Source organism: Corylus avellana, chromosome ca3, assembly GCF_901000735.1.
Source record: "Corylus avellana chromosome ca3, CavTom2PMs-1.0".
Lineage (NCBI taxonomy): Eukaryota > Viridiplantae > Streptophyta > Magnoliopsida > Fagales > Betulaceae > Corylus > Corylus avellana.
In genome coordinates this window covers 7,351,148-7,378,477 of record NC_081543.1, presented here as the reverse complement: position 1 = coordinate 7,378,477, position 27,330 = coordinate 7,351,148, and the positions used below count along the sequence as shown (strand labels likewise).

General features: G+C 34.8%; 2 protein-coding genes across 5 annotated transcripts; one reads left to right on the top strand and one right to left on the bottom strand.

Annotated features, from left to right (window-relative positions):
- Positions 1 to 1,239: 1,239 nt before the first annotated feature.
- LOC132175348 (uncharacterized) lies at positions 1,240 to 3,183 on the top strand. Its single transcript, XM_059587263.1, has one exon. It carries the CDS (start codon positions 2,189 to 2,191, stop codon positions 3,071 to 3,073), a length of 885 nt encoding a protein of 294 aa, XP_059443246.1. The 5' UTR covers positions 1,240 to 2,188; the 3' UTR covers positions 3,074 to 3,183.
- A 4,812-nt stretch (positions 3,184 to 7,995) lies between these two features.
- On the bottom strand, positions 7,996 to 22,665 carry LOC132176728 (uncharacterized). Of its 4 annotated transcripts, none has more exons than XM_059589014.1 (13): positions 22,299 to 22,665; positions 20,979 to 21,217; positions 20,627 to 20,677; positions 17,913 to 18,046; positions 17,671 to 17,787; positions 17,141 to 17,260; positions 16,016 to 16,092; positions 14,095 to 14,264; positions 13,708 to 13,761; positions 9,124 to 9,233; positions 8,701 to 8,814; positions 8,477 to 8,602; positions 7,996 to 8,400 (listed from the first exon to the last, which is right to left on the bottom strand). In XM_059589014.1, exons 2-13 carry the CDS (start codon positions 21,153 to 21,155, stop codon positions 8,373 to 8,375), a joined length of 1,278 nt encoding a protein of 425 aa, XP_059444997.1. In that variant the 5' UTR covers positions 21,156 to 21,217; positions 22,299 to 22,665; the 3' UTR covers positions 7,996 to 8,372. The 4 variants fall into 4 exon arrangements, with proteins under 4 accessions (XP_059444997.1, XP_059444994.1, XP_059444996.1 ...); XM_059589011.1 differs by having other exon boundaries at positions 7,997 to 8,400; positions 14,095 to 14,273; XM_059589013.1 differs by having other exon boundaries at positions 7,997 to 8,400; positions 14,095 to 14,273; positions 17,913 to 18,043.
- Between the last annotated feature and the right edge of the window lie 4,665 nt (positions 22,666 to 27,330).

Genomic DNA, 27,330 nt, shown 5'->3' with positions numbered 1-27,330 from the left:
TGTAAGACTTTAGACTTTTTAAAGATTTTATTGTTGCACCGAACGTTCAATAGAGGTACCGAATATTCGATGCTCGCAGTACTGAAGAATCAACTCATCCTTATTCTTAGCCCTTTTTGTAGATACAAGTAAACAAATGGAAATGATTAGGATAATGAGTATGTGATCAATTATGGTGTGAACGTTAAGGAATAATTCCTAAAGGACATGAAAGCATTGGAAACACCGTCTTAAGAAGAAAATATTAAATTTTCGAATCCCAAAAAGATACTCAAAAATATTGGAATGGATACCATGGCGTTTGTCTCGAAAATAGCTTTCTAGAATGGGTCGCAAGCGCAAAATGCCATGTGATCAATTATGCATGTTTTACTAAACATTGGGCACTCGGTCAAACTGCTGAAAAATTCAACTACGAACATTCGTTGATTCTAGCCGAATATTCACTGGGGATTGCCGAACATTCACTAGTGGACCACCGAACGTTTGGTGACGGTATGTCAAGAAAGTACAAATAAGATGCTCAAGCATATGTCTAAAAGTATATTGAATGTCCGACGGGGGACCACCGACCATCGAACATTCATTGACCAAGTTTTGGATCACTGGATAATAACCAAACGTTCGACCTGCTGTGTAATAGTACACCAAATGTTCAACCTTATGTACCAGGCGTTTGATAACCTACTGGACTGTCATAGCAGCGCTAATAGCTTTTCTAGCCCTATTGAGAATGAGAACACTCAATTATCCATAATACTGAAATATATGAATACCATACAAGACTGGAAAACCAGATGATATTAATTCCGAAAACATAAAAACTAAATAGAATGATTCTTTTAAACGTACACCAAAACATCGATGTGGCACGACCAGGAAGAACCACATGGATCCCAACCCTCCGCAGCGTGACCCGAAATCCGAATAGAAGAAAGAAAAATCCAAGAGTAGGGAAGGAAGCGATCCATCGAGGATGTCGGGTTGCGAGCGGCTGCAGCGGGCGCTGGAGGAGTGCCAGAGGAGGGTCCCGGCGGGTCCGGGGCGCAAGGCTGCGTGCAAACACCTGAACCGGGGCCTGGCGCAGTGCCTGGTCTCGGAGGCCTGCCCGGAGGAGTTGGAGGCGGTGCGCGCCCTCTGTGCTAGTGGTGGCACCGCGCTCAAGCGGAACCAGTGCCAGCAGGCCCAGCTCTCCCTCTCCCTCTGCCTCTCCTCCCTTCAACAACAACAGCCATGACACGCACGCAATTTCCCTTCCTTCTGCTTCTTGGTGATCGACATTGATATTTCAGGTCATGTATGTAATTTGCTGTTAACTTCTTCGTAGTCAATTTTGCTGTTTGCGAGATATTTTAAATGGGAATTATAATAAAAACATCAACGAGGTTTCATGCTTCGGATTCTGCATTTGCTGGGATAAAGATTGTGTATAATTTGGAACAAGGGAACCATGAAAAGGTTGACTACTCTACTGGTTTTACTTTTTCTTGTTGGAGAATTATTATTTTGATGCTGCAAAAATGTTTCTGACTTATTTTGATGGTACAACTGCCAAGGTTTATGTCTTGGAAAAAGAAAAAAAGAAAAAAGAAAAAGAAAAGAAATAAACCATTGAAGTTTTCCTCTACTATTCTCTACAACAGATCTGGGTGATTCTAATAATAAGAATATGGACAGCATTAACACAAGTAAATAACAATAGTAGAAAATATGGAAGGATGCTTCATATGGGGAAGGTTTATCAGAGATATAATATATGAGCATGATCATCGTTAGTAATTTATTGATGCGTACAGGGTGTTGTTGCCCTATTGTCTCCCGGAGAGGCAAGCAGGCCAAACTGGATAGAGGAGCTGTTGCTTATGCTGTAGTAGAAGAGGGAGACTTCAAATAATTGCATTTATATATTGTAGATCATCCAGATACTCCTCTTGTATGTTTAGAAACTTAAAATAGTTGGATAATGAGTTGGGAAGCTGGCAAGAGGGGGACAATGTATAAACAATACAGATAGATTGTTTAGATCAAATCAAAATCATGTTACTTCTCTTTGATATTTGATATTGAGATTCCTTCATGTCCCCCTCACCCCCATCATATATATTGAGCAGACTCCAACTGAAGGAAGGAAAATTGCTACACAGATTGTACATTCAACTGCAAGACCTCTTTCCTATTTGAGTAAAAGATGGCTGCTACTTCAGTAAACCGAAATTCTTGTCACCATGCTCGCTCTAACAGCTTGCCGACTAGAACACACCCGCTCATTTCAGAATTCAATGAGCAACTGAGCAGATTGAGAGATTCTGAAGCAACCTCCTCATCTTCTACCTCAATATGCCAGAAATTAAATGGCCTTCAAGATTTGCATGATTGTGTTGATAAGTTGCTCCTGTCGTCGCAGTTCACACAAGCCTTAGCCCATGAGGAGGAAGAGAAATGGGTTAATGAGCTGTTGGATGGATCTCTCAGGCTCTTGGAAGTATGTGGTACTGCAAAAGAAGCATTGCAGCAAACAAAGGAATGCACGCATGAATTTCAATCAACTCTGCGCAGAAGATGGGGCAGTAAAACAGACCTTGCCAGGGAAGTTGAAAGATACTTGAGCTCTAGGATGGTGGTCAAAAAGGCAATGCAGAAAGCCTTAAAGGGAATGCAAAATAAGTTCAATTACAAGAACAATGAATATGTGGGCATGGTTAGCATGTTAAAATCGGTAGAAGCAGAAACTCTAATGGTCTTTGAATCCCTCTTGACGTTTATAGGTGGATCAAAGTTGCAATCCAAGTTAAGCAGCTGGTTTTTGGTTTCCAAGCTGGTGCACCCCAAAAGAGCATGTGAAGGTGATGAAGAAACATATGCAAATGAATTTGAGAAAGTAGATGCGGCATTGAGATTTCTTGTTATCAATCAAAAGACAAGCAAGTCTGATCACACGGTGCATGTGGAGAATGTGCAGAACTGTATGGGGAAGTTGGAGTCAAGCATTCTAGATCTTCAAGAAATACTTGATTGCCTGTCTAGGCATCTGGTCAAAACCAGAGTTTCCCTTCTCAACACCTTCAACCACTAGCCCAAAAATGGTCGTAGTCAGCCTTTGTTTTTGTAAAAATCTGTAAATTATTACAAAGTCACAGAGTTTCCCATTTCATACTTGTACATGAATGAGACACATATTTTTTTATTGTGATTCTCAGTCAATTCACTATCTTTACCAAATGAACGATATCTTGTCTTTCTACTTAATTCTCTTCTAAAGCATTGGTTACTATTTACTACTGCAAGATTTTAATTAATTCTCACATAATATTATGTACCATTTTAATTCTCCAACTTCTGGTCCAGTCATTCTGAGAGATCCAAACCGAAATTTTATGCCTTAAGAATGTTTTAGCAGTCCAACCCATGGGTTATAAGTTCTGATTCACACAATATTGGTGATTGCAAAGTGAAGGGGAAAATGGTGAAAGACTTTTATGGCTGGTAAAGATTTCCTTGCAAGGGCATTCCTTTTCATAACAGTCAAGGAGCGAGTTTGGTTTTAGAATGGCAGAATCGAAATATAGTTTCAGAAAATTTACAAAAACGAGTTATAGCAAGTGAAAATGCAGTGCGGCCCCAAAAATGTAAGCATGTCTCTTCCAATAATTTTTGCAACTACTGATCTATCTATAATTGTATTCTAGAACTAAATTACACAACAAAATCATACCACCAAGTGTCACAATGATCTTGTCTCCCATAAGCTCATTTCTTGGCTTCATATATAGCTTCATTTAGGCATAGCCGTTTATTAATCATTAGGCCTTCTAACTACCACTATAATTTATTAGGAAGTTTAATATGCCCTTCTTGAGATGATAAAGAATTACATATATTAAGGAGCAGGTGTCAGTTCCATTCGTGCATAACATGTTATATGCATTGTTTAATAAAATAAAATTCATGTTACTTCATGTGTGCATTACTAACTTGGAACCAGATCCATATGTAGTGGTTATTGTTTTGCCAGTTTGGGTCAGGGAGACACCGAGTAGACATTGGCAGGCACAACAGTTGGATCCAAATCAAAGTCATGTTAGCACTCGTTAGGAGTTGATGAAGAGATCCACATATCTCCCTCACGGCTAATATATATTGAGCTAAGTTGAGGGAAGGCAGCCAAATTTTTAGACTTACTTACAATCAATGCCAAGGTCTTTCTTGAGAAAATGGCTTCTTTGTTGGATATGTTAAGGAATTAAGAGGGAAAATATGAAGGCAAAATAAAATTGGGACTTCAAGGCTCGATTGCAAATGATATCTTTAGAACGTATTTTGTCAAGATATAATGAAGCCTAAATGTTACTCTAGAATAGCACTTTCTAGAATAACAAGAAAACACTCTTGTAAAGAGAATAACACAAAAGTGCGCCTCATAGCGCCCTAAGCCAATTGTTCATGCTCGTGTCTCGTAATGTGGGTAGCTAGCTCTTTACTTCATCACTAAGGTTATTGTTAAGTGAGCAAGCGAGATTCCTTATAAACTAAATGTTACTCTAGAATAGCACTTTCTAGAGTAACAAGAAAACACCCTTGTGGAGAGAAACACAAAAGTGTGCCTCATAGGGCTCAAAACCAATTGTCCATGCTCATGTCACGTAATGCGGCCGGCTAACTCTCTGCTTCATCACTCAATTTATTGTTAAGTAAGGAGGCGAGATTCCTTAAAAGCTACTTGAGTTCTTTGTATCTAGTTAATGTGGGACAAAATTTTTCTCCCTACACTACTTGAATTCTTTCAGGCGCTTAGACGAGTGTGACCTCACTAGAGAAGTCTTGCTTGTAGATTATAGAGTGCACTGAGGAACATAAATCAGACACTGAAGAAGAGGTGATGAATTTGGACTCCCAAATAAGGTTGGGAACAAAATCTAGGAAGAAGAAGGCAATTGGAAAGTCCTTGAAATAATTGAAGATTACCTGCGCCTTCTCTCCTATAGACCACAACATTATAGCACCTTGACAAAGTTGGCAATAGTTACTCCTGTTGTGTTTGAATATGTTAGAGTATTAACTAAATGATTAATTTGAGATAAGTAATGATTTAACATGGTATTAGAGCAGAAATCTTGAGTTCGAACTTGACTCTATTGTTTACCTTCCATTTCAATTAAATAATTTACCAGTTGGACCTTACTTGTTGAGGGAGAATTTAAACCTGCATGTGAGGGGAGTGTTAGAACATTAATTAAATGATTACATTCAAAAAAAATTAAGAGCTTAAGCTTTTGAGATAAGTAGTGATTTAATAGAATCCTTGTTGACCTTTTAGTTGAGCAAAGGTGCAATTAGTCAAATGTATGAGATTTTGATTCCAAACTAGTGCACTTCAATGTGTAGCATGTAGGAAAGAACCTGCAGAATTAAGTGAATTCATAACATTGGATGCTGCACTTTATGCCGGTCCAAAGACAAGTAAGATGGGTGTTGAGAATGAACTCAGTGTGTTAGAGAAAATGGAGTGTAGCATTCAAGATTTTGAAGGTTGTCTAGAGTGCCTGATTATGTGTTCAATTGAAACCAGAGTGTCCCTTCTGAACATCCTCAACCACACCTCTAATGAACATAATAAATTGTCCCCCGCATATTCATAATTAAATACATGTAGACTTCTATATTTAACTCAGCATTCTTTATTTTGAATAGTTTCTTTCCTATGCTTAGGAATTTATTTTAGTGCACTAGTGTAAGCTTGTATAGACAAAGTACTCCTACAAGGGCTAGGCAATTGATTGCAGCAAGCATGTCAAAATGTTTCTGACTTAATTGCAACCAAAAGATAAACCTTGAATAACAATTACTAATAAAGTCCACAACAGGGAAAGAGAAAACAGAAATATTGGAGAAGCAAATACAATAATGATCAAACTATTGTGTCCAGAAAGTGACAGATTTTGACTTGTGATCTCAGATTTTCCAAATACATATGAATAATTCCAGTCATGACTGGGATACAAAATACCATTATACAACTGCCAAGGTTTATGTCTTGGAGAAAGAAAAAAAAAACAAAAGAAGAAAAGAAAGGAAATAAGCCATTGAAGTTTTCCTCTACTATTCTCTACTTAAATTTTGAAGGGAAGCTGCATATTTTGTGACAAAGAGAGAAACATACAAGAAAGATAATAATGAATTTAAGGTTGGATTAAGTATTTATTATCTTCCATTTCAGCATGCTTATAACAAGAAGTGTTAATTTTAACTCATCATCCAGAGGATCATGCAATGCTTTATCGATGCAACTAAAAAATATGGGTAAAATTAAAATAAGCATAGTTAGTAGAAACAGAACTTCTGGATGATTCTAATAATAAGAATATGGACACGATTAACACAAGTATAGAACAATAGTAGAAAATATGGAAGGATGCTTCATATGGGGAAGGTTATCAGAGATTTAATATATAAGTATGACCAGCATTAGAAATTTATTGAAGTGTACAGGGTGTTGTTGCCCCCCTTTTCTCCCGGAAAGGCAAGCAGGCCAAACTGGATATAGGAGCTGTTGCTTATGTTGTAGCAGAAGAGGGAGAATTAAAATAATTGAATATATATCTTGTAGATCATCCAGATACTCCTCCTGTATGTTTAGGAACTTAAAATAGTTTTGATAATGAGTTGGGATGCTGGCAAGAGGGGGACAATGTATAAACAATACAGAGAGATGGTTTAGATCAAATCATAATCATGTTACTTCTCTTTGATATTTGATATTGAGATTCCTTCATGTCACTCTCACCCCCATAATATATATTGAGCAGACTCCAACCAAAGGAAGGGAAATTGCTACACAGATTGTACATTCAACTGCAAGACCTCTTTCCTGTTTGAGAAGAACATGGCTGCCTCTCCAGTCAACCGAAAATCCAGTCACCATGCTCGCTCTAACAGCTTGCCGACTAGAACACACCCGCTCATTTCAGAATTCAATGAGCAACTGAGCAGATTGAGAGATTCTGAAGCAACCTCCTTATCATCTACCTTAATGTGCCAGAAATTAAATGGCCTTCAAGATTTGCATGATTGTGTTGATAAGTTGCTTCTGTTGTCGGGTTGATGAGGAGGTTGACGGGTGAGGGAGTGAGGAATGAAGGATGAAGGGTGGAGGAAGTGGGTATTTATATGGGGAGGAGGCGTGCAATATGCTGAAAATTGTGGATAATGGGTTAAAATTGCTTTTCAGACTGGCATCGAACGTTCAGTACTATATTCGAACGTTCGGTGTACTTACGCAACGATTTTAGGGTTGTAGGTCGAACGTGAAAAATGAGTAAGGTCCAAAGTTTACCTTAATGGAGATTGAACAATGCCAAAATCACCTCATTCTCTCTCTAGGATTGGGGTTGCTGAGGTCCATGGGATGAATAAGGTCTTGAAGGGGCGTGAATGGTGTATTTATAAGAGTGGGTGGAGTGGATAAGACTGAATGATGCAGCCAAGTTTCACCAAAAATAAAAGAAAATTCCTATCATTAACTCTTCTCTTCCGCGGTCGCCCGAGAACTATAGGAGTTTTGGCCCTGTCTTGGTCAAAAACTCACTTATTGTTGGTAACTAGGCCACCAATGAGAAGGTTGAAACTCACATATCGTCTGTAAATGGGCCACTAATACTTTCAGTCTTTCATGATATTGTAATTTAAGAGAGTATGTTTGATATTTTTAATGAAATCTTGACTTCACTAAAATTTTAAAAAATAAATAAAACCTCTTTCATATTTAGAAATTACTCAAGCCTTTCCTCCTATTTTTGATATAGACGAACCAATTTACATCGCTATTTTTTTAATTTATTTTTTAAAATTCTATTATTCTCTCAAAATCCTAATTCTTTGTCAAAAGTCTTAGAAGATTCTAATAAAAATCAGACATATCACCTTCAAAATGTGATCCTATTGCACATTCGGGGAGAGTGTTATTATCAAATTAGAACAGAAATCTTATTTGAACAATATATCTCTAAATTAATAGAGGCTCAAGTTTGAGTAGAACACATTTTCCATTCAAAACCGAATCCATCGACAGTCCTATTCACATTGAAGAGATCTATGTATGAAAAATTAGACCAAAGAGTGACTGCAGTTCGCCATATGGCAAATGAAACATGAACATCACTATCAAGTAAAATGGTTAAAATTTAAAAAGTATCCAATCAAAAGAGGTTTTTTGTTTTTCTTTCCCCCTGTACTTCTCCCAGAAAAAAAGCTGCCAGAGATATTCACTTCCATCTTATTTGGCTTTTGTACAATGATTTCAGTCAATATAATCTGATGCAACTTGAGGGACAGACCCCAGTAGATCTTGTGAAATATGTAAGGTGAAGTTTGGCAGCTTACAAGATGGTGCAGCCCCCTTCCTCCCTATGTGGAAAAGAAGGATTCAGAGTCATTAGACACAACATTTCTGATTTTAATTTAGAAGTGAGATCATGCATACCTCTTTGTGTCTTCATAGTTGCCAAATGCTTGCTCAAATTTAAGCCTAAGTGGGCCTGTTTCCTGAAGATTCACATTCTTTGGCCCTGCAATATAAGCCTGAACAACAAACTGAGGAGTTCTTTCCCTGAAATCATTGAATAAAACATGAGTTGGTCAGGAAATACTAATGCAGACAAATATCCCACAAAGCCAAATAAAACCTTTTGAGGTGAACAAACCTACCTCCCTTCATATTCTGATAACCATACCAAATAGGCCGCACCGAAGTACATGGACACAAATGGCTTGGTTACATCATCAACAGAGTCAATTCTATAAGCCCTGTAGCCTAACTCCCTGTACACAAGGAGAAGGTCAAGAAAGTTTCAGCATTGGCATAAAATACAAGTGGGGTTGTTTCAATCAACACTTTGCAATAATGTAAACTAGTTACTACAATTCTTTAAAGCATTTGAAACGAGTTTTTTGTTCCTTGTGACAATCGCAAGAAGGTTAAAATCAAATTAGTTCATAGGGTGCCAAAGACAGCCAAAGTGACATTTTTATTAAGATTAACCAAAAGGACAAAAGCACAAATGGGTGTTAATTCTTGTGTGTTCCTCTATACGACCTAGGAATTCAGTTTTGGTCATGTTAATCACATACGTGTAAAGCCAGAAAGCTGCTGAATAGTCAATTCCCATTATTCCAGGACGTGGTCCAACTCCATTGACGAAACGCAGGCTAACAACCTCTGCAAGGGCACAAAGAACTGTCTGTACACACAAAAAGAATTCTCATGAAAAACAAATTACAAAATATAAAAGTACAATATGAATAAGCGAATGGAAGACATAAAAATCAATGCAGATAAAAATGTCCAGGAAACTAAGATAAGGCAATCAAAATGCAAATAGGGTTAACAATCTTCTTGGGTTCCCATAACTCTGGTAAATCTCCAAATTTAATTCACACTGCTTCCCTATTAGCATATATCTTTCATTTCATTTATAGCTTCTCCACATGTTTCCAAGCATAGATTCTCAGAAAAACCAATGACCTCAACTTAGCAACTCTTAGGTCAAACCTGAAGGGAAAAAATCACAGATCTAACAGATACTTTGTAACAGCACCATTGATTGAAAGAAAAAAAAACAGGGAAGCAAGGAAAAGAAAATCTGTAACTTTACAGTTTTTTGTCTCAACCTCCATGTTACTGCCAGAGGATAACCCTTCAAGATTTACTAATGTCAACAAGATCATTCAAAAACACTCTAGCAACACATTATAATGTGATCAAGAAATCACCGCAGAATACAGGGAATAAGAGTAATGCTTGATTTATAAGAAATATTATATGCTAAACTATATATATGAACAGAAAAATTGAAGTGCAAGCTCGAAAGACAAAGTCAATAAACAATTTGAGTAAGTATAAGGATGAAATAATATGAATAAAATTTGTTACAGAAAAATACATTTTAGCCCCCCTAAACAACCACCACTATTCATTTGCACCACCAAACTTCAAAAAGTGGCATTTTGGTACCTCAAAATACCACTCCATTACGAAAAGGCCACCCCGTTAGGAAAAATCATTAAAATGGATGGAAAGTGGTCACATGGGCATCACATGACCACATTGGTGTCTTAATTCCTCAAAAAAACCCTTACGAATCATTAAAAACTAAACTTAAAAAAAGAAAAAAGAAAAAAAAGTACACTACCTTTTTTTTAAAGAAATAAAAATAAAAATAAAAGGTGGTGGAACCATTCGAAGAGGGGTGGTTCAGCCACTCCATATGAAAAAGGGGGCAACTATGGGGGTTGTTTGGCCACCCCCAAAATCCAACAAAGGGTGGCCGAATAGTTTGTGGAGGTGGTTCGGCTACTCCTTGTATTTCTTTGCTAGTTGTTTTTTATAATTTTATTTTATTTTTTTCAATTTTTTATGTTTTAATAATTATAAGAGTAATTTGTTTCCTGGGGTAATTACCATATATATATATATATATGATAAGTAAAAAACAAAAATATAATAATCAGATAATTACCATATTTTATAGTAAAAGTTGGGGTATTTTGGGAAGAAAGATACTAAAGCGGTCACGTGATGCGCATGTGAACACTTTTCCATCCATTTTAAACAGTTCTTGCTAATAGAGTTGTTTTTTTATAACGGAGTGAAAGTTTAAGGCACCCAAATGCCATTTTTTGAAGTTTGGTAGTGCATGTGAAAAAGTTGTGGTAGTTCAAGGAGCCAAAGTGTATTTTCCCAAATTATTAAATTGTCCAACACAAAATGCAAACATTCCTGTGATATTCTCTTAATCTCTTTTTATTATAATACTTAAAAAACCCAATAGTAACAAGGCAACAATTTGATGAACCTAAATTGCATCATGTCACACCTCATATGGACTAGACACGACCCTAACCTGCTAATAGTGGCAATATTTAAGGGGAAAAAGGGGGAAGAGGTCATGGACCTGAATTCTAAATAGCAACGTGGTGCATACAGGTCTGTGTTGCAGATTACCATTGAGAAGAAGTTTGAAATGATAGAGGTGATTAGGGATTCTGGAACTGATTAGGGTTTGTTTGAGTAGCTGCTTAACAAATGGAGGCAGATGCAGGGGAAGAATATTGACAGTGTGTGGAAGTGTGTTTGGTCTATGGTTCACACATGGTGTTAGTAGGTAGCGTTTATGGATTCGTCCAGATCATATTGGTAGTGACAGCTCAGCTTAATGGTCAGCTTCATCCATATCTCATGGGCCAGGCTCCATTTATCACAGGGCTAGCTTTTATTTCACTGGGTCAGTAGTAATAATCAGTTAGCTACTGTTAAATATGTTGTTTTATGTGAGAATTGATTCGTCTATAAAATAGCAAAGTGAACTTGTATTAGAGCATCTTTTGGAGAGTTAATGCAAATTGCAATTGGAGGTTCTGACTACCTCAAATAGTCAGCTTAATCATTCTTGTTCAAGTTTCTTTCCTTTTCACTTATTTTCTTTCTTTCCAACCACAACCATTTCAGCGCAAATACTATCATAAAAATACAACTACAACACACAACCTAAAGAGCTCTGTTCACAACTGTTAGAAGAATGTATTAGGGTTTAAGGGTAATTTAGTCAATGTAGTATTTCTTTAAGCTTATATAATAATATGTTTGAGGTTGGCTACTTAAGATTGAACGAGCTTCCTCTTTCTCTCAACATGATATCAGAGCCAAAGGTCATAAGTTCTGTGTCTGCAAGTTAAGAAAGACATTGTATGGTCTCACGCAATCACCACGGGCATGGTTTAAAAAATTCTCTGAAGCAGTATTGAAGTTTGGTCTACAGAGATGTCAGACAGATCATTCAATATTTCACTTACATACTAGTGCAGGTTATACCCTTCTTGTGGTATATGTAGATGATATCATTATTACTGGAGATGATTTAGGAGGCATTGCCCGATTAAAACAATTTCTACAAGAACAATTTCTTACAAAGGATTTGGGCAAACTTCGCTATTTTCTAGGTATTGAAGATCTCAAACATGTATCAACTTATCTCAGAGAAAGTATGCACTTGATTTATTAGAAGAGACAAGTCTTTTGGGTTCTCGACCAGCTGATGTTCCGATAGATCCAAATAATAAATTACTGAAGGATGAAGGTGAATTATTTGAAGATCCTAGCAAGTACTATCATCTAGTTGGGAAATTGAACTATCTTACTATCACCACGCCAGATATTTTATAAGCAGTTAGTGTTGTTAGTTAGTTCTTGGAGGCTCCTCATATTTCACAATGGGAAGCTGTTACTCACAAGATTTGGTATTTGAAGAAACAACCTGTTCTAGGAATATTGTATAGACCGAATGGACATCTTAAGGTAGAAGGTTTTACTGATGCAGATTGGGTAGGTTCTCTTTCAAATAGACGGTCTACTATAGGATATTGCACATTCTTCGGAAGTAATCTTGTAGCTTGGAAGTGTAAGAAACATACAATAGTGTGTTGAAGCAAATTACAGGGAAATGGCTCATACGGTTACTGAGTTGACATGGTTACAACATTTTCTTCAGGAGATTGGTTTCTTAGCTCCTATTCTATCTTGTTATTTTGTGATAACCAGGCTGCTTTACATATTGCATTCTAACCCAATTTTTCATGAAAGGACTAGACATATTGAGGTCGATTATCATATCGTCTGAGACAAAATACTCAGAGGAGATATATCTACAACATTCGCGAAGTCTGAAGACCAGTTAACAGATATGTTTACAAAATATTTATGTCGTAACCAGTTAGAATTTATTTGTTCCAAACTGGGTTTATATGATATATATGCCCTAGCTTGTGGGGGAATGTTAGAAGAATATATTAGGGTTTGGGGGTAGTTTAGTCATTGTCGTATTTCTTTAAACTTATAAAATAATATGTTTGAGGTTGGCAACGTAAGCTTGAATGAACCTCCTCTTTCACTCTAACATTCTTCATGCAAACCTCTCAACAACAACAAGCTGAAAATTTGAAACTATTTTGCATAAGACCCAACATGACAAGGATTTGAGATGTCCCTATCGCGCTAACACTAAAAATCCTTTAGAAATAAAAATATATAAAAAGGAGACGTGATTGGGAGTACGCGGCGTGCATAGCACGCCGTGAAGGAAATTTTTTTTTTTTTAATATTTTAATACAAAAAAAAAAAAAAAAAATTTGCACTGGCGTGCATAGCACGCCGTGTGCTATCTTGTTTTACCCTATAAAAAGAGGTCATGGAAATGACTTGGACACACCAATCTAGTGTCTTTCATGCAGGCCTGCATATGTTCAGCTTTTGATGTGTATGCAGGCCTGCATATGTTCAGCTTTTGATGTGTAAACTAAATGTTATTAAAAATTTAAATTGCAGTCTCAGGCTTGGCAATCTTGTTTTAGAAGACAATTTCAAGCTAAAATATATAGTCAAGATAACTTTGAAAGTATGTCAGAGACATGCTTGAGTATGATAATTACATGTTAGTATCTTACATGTTTGAAACAGCTATTCTCCCCTCTGAGAGTAAAGCAGAATAAGTGAATCACTAAAATGTATAATCCAAAGAAATTTTTTTATTAAGAGGCCGAAATATAGACAAGTAATAGTAAAAACAACAAGAACAACAACAATGAAGAGATTAAATTCAGATAACACCATATCATTCACAAAAAAAAAAAAAAAAAAATCTAGTTAAAGTGGATACTCACAGGTTTAACTGCTTTTGTGCTGAAGTGTCTTGACAAAATGATTTCTGCAACTGCCTGCAAGAATATTTTGAATGATGCCTTTATCGTTATCTACTATCTTATCTTAATATTAACTAAAAACTAAATCAGTATTTCCACATTTTAGCAATACATAATAACTATCTCAAATCAAATAAACTTTATACATAAAGTCACAATCATTTTATATCCCATGCACATCATGAAAAGTAGAAATCTAAAAATGAAAATGTGTTGACTTGTAATTGAAATGTTAGTGCATCAAAACAGAATGTGGTAGGTTAAAATATGACGAAATAAAGCACTAATATGCATTATTGACGTAGTACCTAACAAACTTATGGAATCTTCGCCCTAATGGATTTATACCTTCAGTTCCACCCGGGAAAGATAGGGTCTCTTCTTGTCATCATGGGAAAAGCGCACTTGTCCCCGTCTCTCTCCAGATTTAGTCCACTCTTTAAGGACCTCAGGATGATTCCACAATTCTTCCATGTCTTCTGGAGAAGCTCTGGAGTCCCAATATGAGTAAAGAACACCTGCTTTCTCTTTATAGACACAAAACAAAATCATTTATTACAGTAACATTAATAAAATGAAGGAAAAATGCTCTAGAGGTCCTTGATGTATTACTTTTTATCAAATCACTCCCTAAGGTTTAAAATATTATCAATTTACTTCCCAAGTCATACCCAATCAGAAGACAACACGTCTTCTTTAACAACAAATTTAAAAATAATAAAGAAGAATATAAAAACAAAAACAAAAACAAAATTTGAAATTATAAATATAAATATTTGAATTTTTTTTTTTTGGGGTGTTTGGACCACCCCAAATTGGCTGGAGGGAGTAGCCAAACTACCTCCAAGCTTTTGGGGGTGATTTGGCCACCCCCTATTCAGCCAAAGGAGGTGGCTGAAACCACCCCCAGGACCACCCAATTTTTTTTTTTTAATATATATTTATATTTATAATTTCAAATTTTGTTTTTGTTTTTATATTTTTGTTTATTATTTTTATATTTTTTATTTAAGAAGACACGTGTCAACTTTTGATTGAGTATGACAAGGCAACACCGTTAGAAATCTAATAGAAGGTGAACAAAAGAATCTATTTGATAACGGTTCTAACCTTAGGGAATAAATTTTATAAAATGTAAACCTTATGTAGCGATTTGATAAAAAGTGATGCCTCATGAACCTTTGGGGCATTTTTCCCTAAAAAGAATTAACAATAAAATTTCCCAAATGTGATGGAGCAAATCTGCATGATTTGAAGTTGAAAAAAATTTAAGGAGAAATGAAGAAGCATTATATATGAGATCAAACTGAACGACTTTAAATGTGTGTTGGTCCATCCAGATCAACTGCATTCTTCACGTTCTCACAAATATTACTTTTACAGAATTCTAATGCATATGAGCACAATTTGTATTGGAGAAGTCATCTAGCATGCTCCAGTTTAGAAATAGCATTTTTCTTTTTTTAACTTTATTTGCAGCAAATAATTAAGTAAAGAAGAAAAAACAAGCACACTGTACCAAGTCTAGCAACGTACTATGCTTCTCAATTATTGTACAAGATGAGAGAAATTTCTTTTTGATTATTATGTACTCCCAGTAAAATCAGTAAATTGCAAAGTTTATAAAATGACAATGGAAGTAGAAGGAAATCTAACTCTATATACATGAAAGTATAAAGAATTGTAGCTAAAGCTTACACAGGGACAAGTAGAATGGACATTCATTTAAGACAAGTATATACTTTATAGAATATATTTTATTCTTACACATCATGAATGATTAAATGGTCGTCTACAAACATATTGTTATGTTATTACTAATAATATTATAAGCAATGGGAGCCAGTAAGCTCTACCTCCAATGGCACCTCATCCCCCATTAAGAATGAGGTACAAGGTGAAGTTGTCATTTCAAGACCCACTAGGTGTGTCAGTAACTTACAATAAAAAAAAAAAAAAAGAAGGAACGAAACTTTGCTTCACCTTCTGTCTAATGTGCTTATGACTGAAATTTAGATTATAAGAATGAATTACTAAAATAGTCATGTGTTAAGAATTTCAATGATAATAACAAGGTCAAATAATCCATTAGAACTGGAACTAAGCAGGATACCGTGATGTTGTTTGAAGTAAGTTTTGACAAATTGGCAGTGGATTGTGTGATATCACCCAAATGATGCACTCTAACAATTTCAGCTAATAGTACATAATCCTAATACACAACATAAATTTTGTGCATGAAACCCCAAGTAACTGGAGAAGGGACAACCTGAGGTTTGCATAGCAGGTGGAGGAGATGTAGCACAAACCAAAGCATCATTCAATCGACCTTCATCAAATAATTTTCTGCAAAGCAATGATACAGCGGCAATCAATTTCAGACAATTGCATAGATTATGAAGTTATTCTTATAACGCATCAGCCTTGCATCTCATAAGCAAAAGATCCCACTTTCAACTTACATATGTAACAATTACAACATAATTTTCATATTAGTATTATTGCAGTGACTTACAGTTGCATGCTTTACTGGCAATAAGATAAAATACACTCAAACGAAAAAAGAATAACAATAGGATAAATAATAGCAAATAAATATGGCTATTCCAGGTTATTGGACAAACGTATGATGTACAAACACTAAAATATATGTATGTACGTATGAATGGACTGGCATGCACGCATATATGTTTGTGGATTATGAAACTATAGACTCAGAGCCATAGACTGTTAGGAGTTCTAGTTTCAGTATTCTCAGGCCAAATCTTTACATGCCGAAAAAGAATCTCTCTTCTTCTTGATGATGGTGAAAATTAATCAAAGAGAACTCTATATAAAACACATACAGGGCTTGAATGAAAATTGGGATTGTAAGATCAAACACAAGCAAAATGTTGGCAAATTTTGACAATATTTTTTCTTTTTTAATTTATCCAAAAGCAAACAGTGGCAACCCATGTTCTGGCTAGTTTCTCATCACCCCTGCACAAGGGGAAAAGATCTATTCTGATAAAGAAAATAGATATATTCACAGCATCATGTAATATGTGAATTTACATTTTTTCCATGTTAATCAAAATTAATGTTACAAATAAATAAATAAAAGTATATGAAGAAGATATAACGAAGCTTTTATCCACTTATTGAAAGAACAGAAAGAAAGGATGTATTCAAACATATCCACCAATGATACTTCATTACTTGTTCATCAAAAAAACCACATCCTTAGGCAGTTGTGCACACAACATGTTTTCCATTGCATCTCTTCAATGTGTTCTAAGTACTTTTTTTTATATAAGTAAAATGTTCAAGTAATGAGGTGTTCTAAGTACTTTTTTTAGGAGCTAGATGTTAAGTAAATTCCAAATCATCATCATGTAGAACAAACAACCACCTGGATGGCAAACTTTCTTTGACTGAAAGATAACGTTTCCAATATGGCAAAGTTGATTTATGAGTTGCCTTTTTTGGACCACCTGTATATGCCCTAACTACGAACTCTTCACTTCTTTCTCTGCAGATACAATAGAATTAATGTCAGCACAAACTCAGTATGGTAATCATGTCAAATCTCGGTGTTAAATGTTGTTTGTAGACAAATGGATACATTGGGAGCGAGAAGAAAAGTTTAGAATATTAATTAAATTATTAAATTTAATAGTTCTTATTAGTTTAAGTTTTGGGGGGCAACTCATGTTTTAACATGGTTTCAGAGCAAAAGTCCTTAGTTCGAGTCCTAACTCTATAGTTTATCCCATATTTCAATTAAAATATTCCACGTGTTGTCTGGTTCTACATGTGAAGTGAAGCATTAAAATATTAATTAAATTATCGTTTCCTATCAACTTAAGCTTTTGGAATGACTAATAATTTAACTAAACACATGCATTGGTGGATCACCCATATCTATATTTGGTAACTTACTTTTGGTCAAAATTTGATAACCAATTAATGTAAGCAGCACCAAGATATATGCTCACAAAAGGCCAGTACAGAAGATCTGGATTCCCTTCCACTTCGTATGACCTGTAACCCAACTCACTGCAAGCAAGTTGCGGGGTTTCATTCCACCAAAGCATTATTAGAAGCATATAAACAAAAACAATTACTCTCATCCTTTATTAGCAGTTGCATGTGAGATAAGGATCAGGACATGCAGTTGGTACCTGACCAGCCACTCAGCCGTTTCTGGTGACAGTTGCATGATCCCAACAGTAGTCTCCTTAGTTTTTTGGTTACACGACGTAGCAAGGGGCTGTCTGTCACTTTCAAGTTCAGCAATAGTACATATCATGTCCTGCTGCAAGAAAAGATGCCAAAATTGGAAAAGTCAAAATAGAAACACTTCTCAGTTAACCAAAAAGGTTGATGATTTCACAAAAAGGTCTTTTGATTATTCAATGAAAAACAAATTCATGCAAGAGTTACACTTCACTATAAAATCATAAATGGAATCTACAGAAACAAAAAATTTTAAGGTTTTGACTTCTATTTCTGTTAATGTCACTTCCATGCAGCGTCTAAGGCTTTTGCAATCTCCTTTAATGACATTTTGTATGGAAACCAAGAAAAACCCAAAATTAGTCTTGGTAATCATGATTAGAGATATACTATCAAATTAAAAAGGACACAAACTTTGTTTGTGTGTTCTAAATTTTAGAGTCAAGAAACAAGTTGAAAAATCCAGATGTAGAAAATTTGAGCCTAGGTTTACAATAAACAAGTCCATTCTTTAGTCTATTATATGTTCCGCCCGCAACAAAACAAGTCAAACAATGCTCCTTGGAAGACCAGATGCAGGCCACAGGGGCCAAGTGTAGTCAAGCTAATTGACACACTTTGACTGGAAAATACATTCCCACTTTTAGTCGCATGGACACTCAAAACTTTTAAACTTCCTGTGTTGAAGTCATATGAGATGTGCATGCATATGTATTAGACATGCCAATCGTTGAAAAGGTACAAAAACCTGGCTCCAACTAAATAGAATCTTATCATCTTTTCTCCAGGTCAGTGTTTGGTTCTTATTACAAACTTTATGTTCATAAATCCACAGATCTAGAAATTCGTTTCAGACAATTGAATCTTCTCAAACTGTTTCTTTCTAAAAATCAAAAATATTTTCCCAAAATAACAAATGCCAATAAGAACAAAATGTTTTGAACATATAACAGATCTTGAAGTACAATTTCGGCATCCCCTGAGCAAATCCACCCACATTAAGATTACTCATTAATGGTTGACCCAGTTTGATGGATTCAGTGATTTTCCTTCAATAGATCAAAGCTGAAAGATTGCTTCCCAAATGATCAGGAAGAGGCCACAAAATGCTCTGCTGCAGAACACATGTTCATCATCTTAGTTATGCATGTGAAAGATGCATCAGATTGGCTCCAACCTAAAATTTGTTACCTTCACAGTATCAGGATCCTTATTTTCATTTGAATATTTAGGGTGAAAATGAGACCACTAATGACAGATGAGGATAGCTCTATTTTGTCATTTGTATTGGCTCTATATTATATGCCATGTTCACTATTCTATCAATATTAGAAGTCTGCCACTTCCCCTATCCATATTCCGCAAGCAAGAAGAAAAGGAGTGAGACCCTAATGCCTTGTCTGTATGGCCAGTACCTCAATATTCCAAGGAAAATATCCTCCAGAAAACAAAATGTTCTAAGGTACTGAAACCACGGGCAGAGAAAAACCACATATATAGAAGACACATTTTTCATTGATTTTACTGCCCTAAGACAGCGATAGACATAGATTACGAAAAGCAAAGGCTCTCTAACAAAGTTGATTCCTTTTGCAAATTCTATCAAACATGCCACTTCAAAAGGAATATGGATTAGTATTCATGTGTAGCCAAGATCTCGTGACCACTGACAAAAGACCAAGAAGAACGCAAAAAACTATGATCCAACCTAGACAACATGTAATTCTAGAACTTTAAAACCTTATTTTTCAATCTTAATACTTGATATGCTAGATTGGTACTGTTTGATCTTTCCTCCTTAGGAAGACAACGCATGTCAAGAAATTAAGACTTAAGAGATTAAACATATTTATATCATAGTCGAGAGGGAAAATATAAGAACAGGTTATGGAGATGACTGACAAGAATGAAGGAAGAGACAATACATGAATGTGTAGCATATATTCAGGTATGTGACAAAAGTAAATAGTCATTTGATATTGACCAAAAGTGAATATGCTTATAAAGCTAGCAGGAATAAGTAAACAAATGAAAAAAAAAAAGAAAGACTGAAAGGAAGGGGAGTATACATATCACAACTTAAGTGAAGGTCATGGTCTCAAAGAACATAACAGAAGAATATAAACCTTTTTTCTGATCACATAAAATATATATATATGAGGAAATTAGGCTCAATTCGTAACAATTCATTTTCATTATGATAAAAATGGGAACAGGTACCAATTATTCATCGACAGCCAAACAAATAATACTATTGAAAACCATTAATGCACCTGAAAAGAGCAGAAAAATAGAAACAGAAGAGAAGAGATTTATTTGGCAGCTATTAAATCCACATTTTGAACAAATTATAGCATACAGCATCCCGACATCAATTGAAGTTACCTCATAACAATAAAGGACTACAAGTGATAATAACAGAATAAAGTTGAGCTTCCAGCATCATTAGACAGCAGGAAAACATCAACCCTAAAGAAGCAAGCGCTCTAGTGCACTAGAAGTTTTTAGAGCACAGGTAGTTATAGACAGCTGCTCTAACTGATAATTTAGGATTCACAAGGAAGAAACCCTTTATAAGGGCAATCTAATAGATACGTATTCCAGAAAAATAGGAAGAGTGTAGATGTAGTGATATATTTCATTGAAAAAAAAGACGTACAAGATCTATCCGTGAAGCAAAATGCCTTCTGACAACAATCTCAGCCACAGCCTGGAAAAGCATTATATGGTGCAAGTTAAAAATAAATAACAAATATTAATGACATGTATCTAAGCATATCTCTATAATCAAGAAAAATAAAAAATGATTTCTCAAATCACTTTTTCTTTTTTTTTTTCTGAACATTGAAGAAATATCATGTCTGATGAAATCAAGCTGACAACAACCCAAAATTTTGAGCTGAGTCAAATCTAAAAGTATGAAAAGCAGTGACCATAAAACACTTATTACTTTAAAAGACCACTAAACAGCTATTATGATTTCCTCCACAAAAAGAAGAAATTTGATTTACCTTCATCTCAGTCTGTGTCAAATAAGGCTGTCCATCTGGATCTCGTGATAGGTGAACTCTCTGTCCTCTAGACTCCCCAGCATCTAACCATTCAGTGCTCACTTCAGGAATTCTCCACATTTCTTCCATGTCAGAGGGGTCACTGCAATCATCCCAATATCTGAAGCTGACAGCCATTCTAGCAATACCACAGAATCTTTCCTATAGCATCTGACAACAACAACAAGACTGATTTCTGTCTGCAGTAATGCATCAAGTAACAAAAAAATGTATTATATATTTGTGTACGTGTACATAAATGTAGGTGGAAAAAGTTTATTAAAGCAAATAAAAACTGTAGACCATAACTCCTTCAAAGTTCACGTCTCTAAAAACAAGTCAATAGCTACTAATACAAGTCGGAGCTTCCAATTAGGTTCAATTCTCATATGTATGTAGCCCTTAAAGTTTTTCCCACCAAAAGGGAACTCTTAAACGGATGCTTTAGAAAGCTAAGGATGGAGTGTGTCATTCTGCCATTAGTTTGTATTAGTACCTCAGAATTTCCACGACCTCAGCAATGAATACATGCTTACTAAGTACATGCTTATTAATACTTCTTTCACCTCATTCTTTTGATACCAAACGACACTCTGGAGAAAATAGAATAGAGATAAAAGATAGCATAATCAGGACAAGTCATGTAACAGAAGAAATTTCTTCTATAATCCCAAAATTGAAACGACAAAGCCAGACGACCATTTTGCAGAAAGATACAACAACCATACACGTGCTTTTGGATGGAAAGCACAATACAGGTACAATGAAGAAAAGAATCACGTCTCAAATAAGCAGTAAGTACCCACAAACGCACCCTCTACTAGAAAAAAAAATATAGGTGCATTTAGAAATACATGAGACGAATCAATCAAATCTCCTCTTCTTGGTGGCAGAGGCCCCAAATCCCAAGCCAGCTGCATTGTGTACCAACATATTTGTAATTCACTCTAAATCCCATACACCCAATCCCACCACAGAATCCACATTTCAAATTAGACCCAGTTCTCAAATGTAGACATGCCATTCATTCAATCCCACTTCCCTAACACTGAATTCTGAAAACCAAATCAAACACCTATGCTTGCAACCTCCCCTCCCATAATCTTGACGAGGCAAACTAATACAACATTTTCTCATTACACACAAACATATGAAAGCAATAAAACCCAGAAAACATTCATGCATAAAGAAACACATTATACAGCATACAAATGAAGCCACCCTATAGGCCCATGAACTTTCACCAATACAAATAACACAAGAATCACAGATAAAACCAACCTAAACGTGATACAACGCCATTTCATTCATTCTGATAATACCCAAACGCTGGAACCCAGAAAAGCACAACCCCCAGATACAAATATGCAATTCAGAACAACGTAAAAAGGGAGAGATAGAGAGAGATGAGATAATCAGAAGGGAGCAAATGCAATGGGTTGGAGGAAACAGGTTCCACGTTGGCCCAGGTTGTGGAGAAATGAAAACCAGTGGGTAAGGAAAGCAAGGAAGGAGAAATGAATTCAATGGGCATTGTATGGGGGCAATGAGGGCAAGACCGAGGGTGGACCATTGTTGCCGGGAATGTGTGTCCGTAAAAATGGTTGTTCGCAAAGGTTGTCAGAGGGTGACGCTTGACTCGCCACGCTGTCTAGTCTTAGGTGTAAACCTTCTGTTTAAGAAATGTGGATAACGAACGGTGTCTCCTACGTATTTTCCTTTTGACTTTTTGGTCAATAACTCGAGAAGATTCTAGCTAGAATTTTTTTTTTTCTTTTTTCTTTTTTTAAGTAATTTGAAGGAAAAGAAAGTATTATTTTGAATCAGATTTTGTTATATATATATATATATATATAGGAAATTGACCTATTTGCCGGAAAAAAGTCTACATACATACTCCGCTCAAATTATCACAATTGATAATGTTTCTCCAAAACTTTTAATCGTCAATATTCTTTCAAACTAACAAAAAGATAAAAATAACCTTAAAGTTTTGTCAAAGAGACCAAAAAAAAAAACCTTTTTTAAATTAAAAAAAAAAAAGCAAAAATAATAATAATAATAATATTTATTTCTTTGAAAGAAAACGATATTTTTTTAAATTTTCACTCCCTCTTCATTTTTTTTATTTTTTTATTTTTTTAGCTTTTTTTTTTTTAATTCTGTTAAAGGTATTTTCGTAATTATAGGAGCCATTAAGAATTTTTGATAATTTTAAGGAATATTATCACAATTAAAAATTTAAAATGGATATTATCAATTGAATGGCAGTTTAATGGTATGTAAACTTAAAACAGACTAGAGATTATCCAAATGCTCGACAACGGTGGCTTTGAGTGGACTGGACATCGTCGGATATGTGTAAAACTTTGTCGTTTATTTAAAATAAAAAAAAAAAAATTCAAATCTAAACCATTGATTTGTTTTTGTTTGTTTGTTAAGATATGTAGATCACTAATTCCAATTTATCATCTCCTTTTGTTGGGATTAAACTCACTCATCCAAACAAAAACTAGTAATAAAAAATAAAATAAAATGTGATTTTATGGTATATACAAGGAAATTCACAAATATTATGTTTACATTTTAATAGGAGTTCAATTTGATCTCAACATTTTTTATTTAAGCAATTTACTCCACAGATAGTTGAAAATTTCTTCTAAATCTAACAAATCTATTAACTTGCATGATTTCTACCAAATTATCAATAATCATTAAATAACATTAATGTGCTTCATTCTTCATGTAAATTACAAAATAACCACCTTTTTCTTTCTTTTTTCTTTTTATCAATTTTTATAGCGGAAAAAAAAGTATAGCTTATTATTATGATAATTTGAAATAATTAGGTATAAGGTGTTATGTCAAATTCATTACATAAATGATTTGTTGGTGAATCTCTCTCTCACTTTTTTTTTCTTTTTTTCTTCTTATAACTCAAATCCATCAATATACTGTTTAATTCATATCGAACCATTTATAATATAAATAAAATTAACTACTCAATTTCCTTGAGTTTAAATCCCCACACATCCAAATGCAAATTTAATGAATCTAATGGCATATGAAAAAAATAAATAATAAATAAGGAGAAGGAGAAGATATCAATATTATTTACAACAATAACAACAAAATAATAATAATAATGATAATAATTTTCTTACTAGTCAGGAAGTTCTTCCTCTGCCTGAACTTCCTCAGAGTAAGGCAATTCCAAACTCCTCATATATATAATATAGAAATTATTTGGGTTGTCCACCCATTTTATTTTTTTTATTTTATTGTTATAATTTCCTTTTAATATAATTTCCTTATATATATTGGTGGTTGCGTGAATGGTTTATCGTAACCCTTGGAATCCCTCACAATAGCCCATAAAATCTGACCTTCCATGCAAATGAAAAATGCAAGAGCCACCTGCTGGTTGCATCAACCACTCTTAATTAGTGATCATATTTTGCTTTTTGTTTACTCCATGTGGAGCCCTATTAGAGCAATCAATATTTTTCTTTTTGCATTTTGAAGGGAAATCAATCATTTTCTCTTCTATGTGGCATCTACATCAGCAGTTTGATTTTTGTTTTTTATTTTCACTTAATTTTACAGAATATATTTAATTAAAGGGAAACGATAGGAGTACTAACTCTTTCACTAACAGATGAATAATAACATGATGTGCAGCTTATTTATTGGTATTCGTAGCATTTTTTTTTATTAATTGTTTTGATCATCTCCAATGAATAAACTCAACATCATATTCGTACACATATGTTAGTAAAAAAGTTAATACTCATAACATTTCTCTAAGAAGAAAAGAGGAGGTTTTAGGGGTTGGCCAAACCCACCTCCATGGTCTTAGGGTTGGTTCGGTCATGGTCATGGTCACGCTGCTTCTTTGAAAGGCATCGCCAGTGAAATTCCTTTGCTAGCCCATTTATATATTGAGAGGTGAAATTGGTTGTTATTAGTTGGAACCTTTGAACTATTGGGTTTTTTTTTTCATGATCCCTTATGTGTCCATTTTATCAAATTTAGTCGAGTTTGATGACCCCTGGCTGCTAAGAAAGACCTCCAGGGATAAAGGGCCTTGGTAATATATAACATGATTGAACATCATTTCCCAACTCCTCTTGGCTTTGGATTGATTGGCTTGAAAATCTAGAAAGATTAGAACTTGAAGAAGACGAAAAGCTAACTCCATAGATATCTTTGTATTTAGATTGATAGTAATGGAACCAAATACATCCAAGTTCAAGGGGACCCCCGTATGGCCAAAGGGTGGCCCTAAAAACTCCTCCTTTCTTTCCTTCTTTCTTTCTTATATATATATATATATAGTTTTTTCTTTGGTTTTTAGTTTTTCTCTTTTCTTTTTGGAAAGTAGAGACAAAAAATGGCATGTGTGAAATTTTTAGTCAAATGAGATAGAAATGGCTAACGGATAGATCACACTGCAAATTTATGATACTTTGTTGGAATACATTACCAATTTTACAACTTTGGAAGTCAAATTGAAAATATGATGAAACTTTAGGAGAATAAAGTGCATTTTTCCTTTTTTTTTTTTTTTTTTTAAGGAAGCAAATTCCAGTAAAAATATGGTAAAGTACATTTCTCTTCTGGAAAACATACGAATATATTTATTTATAACTAATTTCTCGTAACAGGGTTTATGTACATTGTTACTTTACATACTAGGGTTGCACGGTTCTTGTGACCATGGCAGAGACTGTGGCCGCATATCTGCTCGTCCGTCAATTAACTTATTGGTACACTTAGTGTGACTGTTGATGGAATACAACTTTCTGGCATAGCCTCCTTCAATGGTTACACCTCCATTCCAGTATCGATATTGATAAGTGTCAAATGTTACACATTCAAGCCCCTTAACTCGCATATGTTAATTCCTTAGTATTGTTCTATGTTTGATTTTGTGTTGTTTTAATGTTTTCAAGTTTTAAATAAAGATATAAGAAATTCCATTGATTTTTAGGTTGAAAATACACTTCATGAAGTTCTCGAAGTAAGAGAGCTCAAGCGCATCACTCTTAGGCTCAAGCGCCTCCTACCCTAAGCTCGAGCGCACTTGCACCAACCTACTGGACAGAAACACATAATTGATATGGAAATAAGTTTAAGTCTCCTAAATCAACTAGGGGACGAAAATCCAGTGTTTCTGGGACTCCAAGGGCTCCACGGGTTTATTTTAAACCCTATAAACAAGTCATAAACTATAAGAGAAATGGGTGCTTAGTTTTAGAGAGAATTCAGATAAATAGCTTGTTGGAGGCTTAAAGAGTTGAGAAGAAGATGAACATGGCAGAAGGCCATCCTAACACCACCATGAGCAACTAATTTCGTAATAGGGTGTTGATGTAGTCATTTCCAAGCCGCTAACTACTAGTTAACCACATAAGCAGAGGTGGTTAGTGAATTTTACTAACCGCCTAGACAGTTACGGTTAGTGGTTATTGTTAAAGTAATGATTAAGTGATTAAATTTACCTATTCCTATCAGCTTAAGCTTTTTGGATAACTGGTGATTTAACATGATATCAGAGTCAAAGGTCCTGAGATCGAACCTTGACTCTGTTAATTCACCTATCATTTAAATTAAATATTCCACGCGTTGGGTCTCACCTATTAAAAGAGAGTTTGAGCCCACACGTGAGGGGGAGTATTAAAGTAATGATTAAATAATTAAATTTACCTCTTCCTATCAACTTAAGCTTTTAAAACAAGTAGTGATTTAACATGGTATCAGAGTCAAAGGTTCTGAGATCGAACCTTGACTCCGTCAATTCACCCCTCATTTAAATTAAATATTCCAAACCGTAACCACATTTTCACCCCTAATAGAAAGGAATTTCACTTCTCATAAAAATACTTGATAAATATAGTAGTGTTTAATTAATATATTCAAACAAATATATTGTAATCAGCAGTCCAACTATTCATTTAATTTTTATTCTTTTTCTCCAGCGGATGGCTGAACTGGTCAAGATCTGTCTAGGGTCATATAAATATTAATTGAACCAATTTTGTAATGGTAGCAATAGCAAGCTTTTCACGCCAAAGAAAGGACCAATTAAGAGAGTTTAAGTATTCATGTTTCTTTTCATATGTACCTAACACCTATATGATAGCTGAACAGAGATCGATGTCAATCTCTACAAATATTTGCAAGTTTAATAAATGCCTTAATTTAAATCTTGAATTTTTTATATAAAACATTTTAGTTCTAAACTGTTAAAATATTGTTCAAATAATCAAACTTATCATTTTTTATCCGTTTAAACTTTTGAAATAAATAA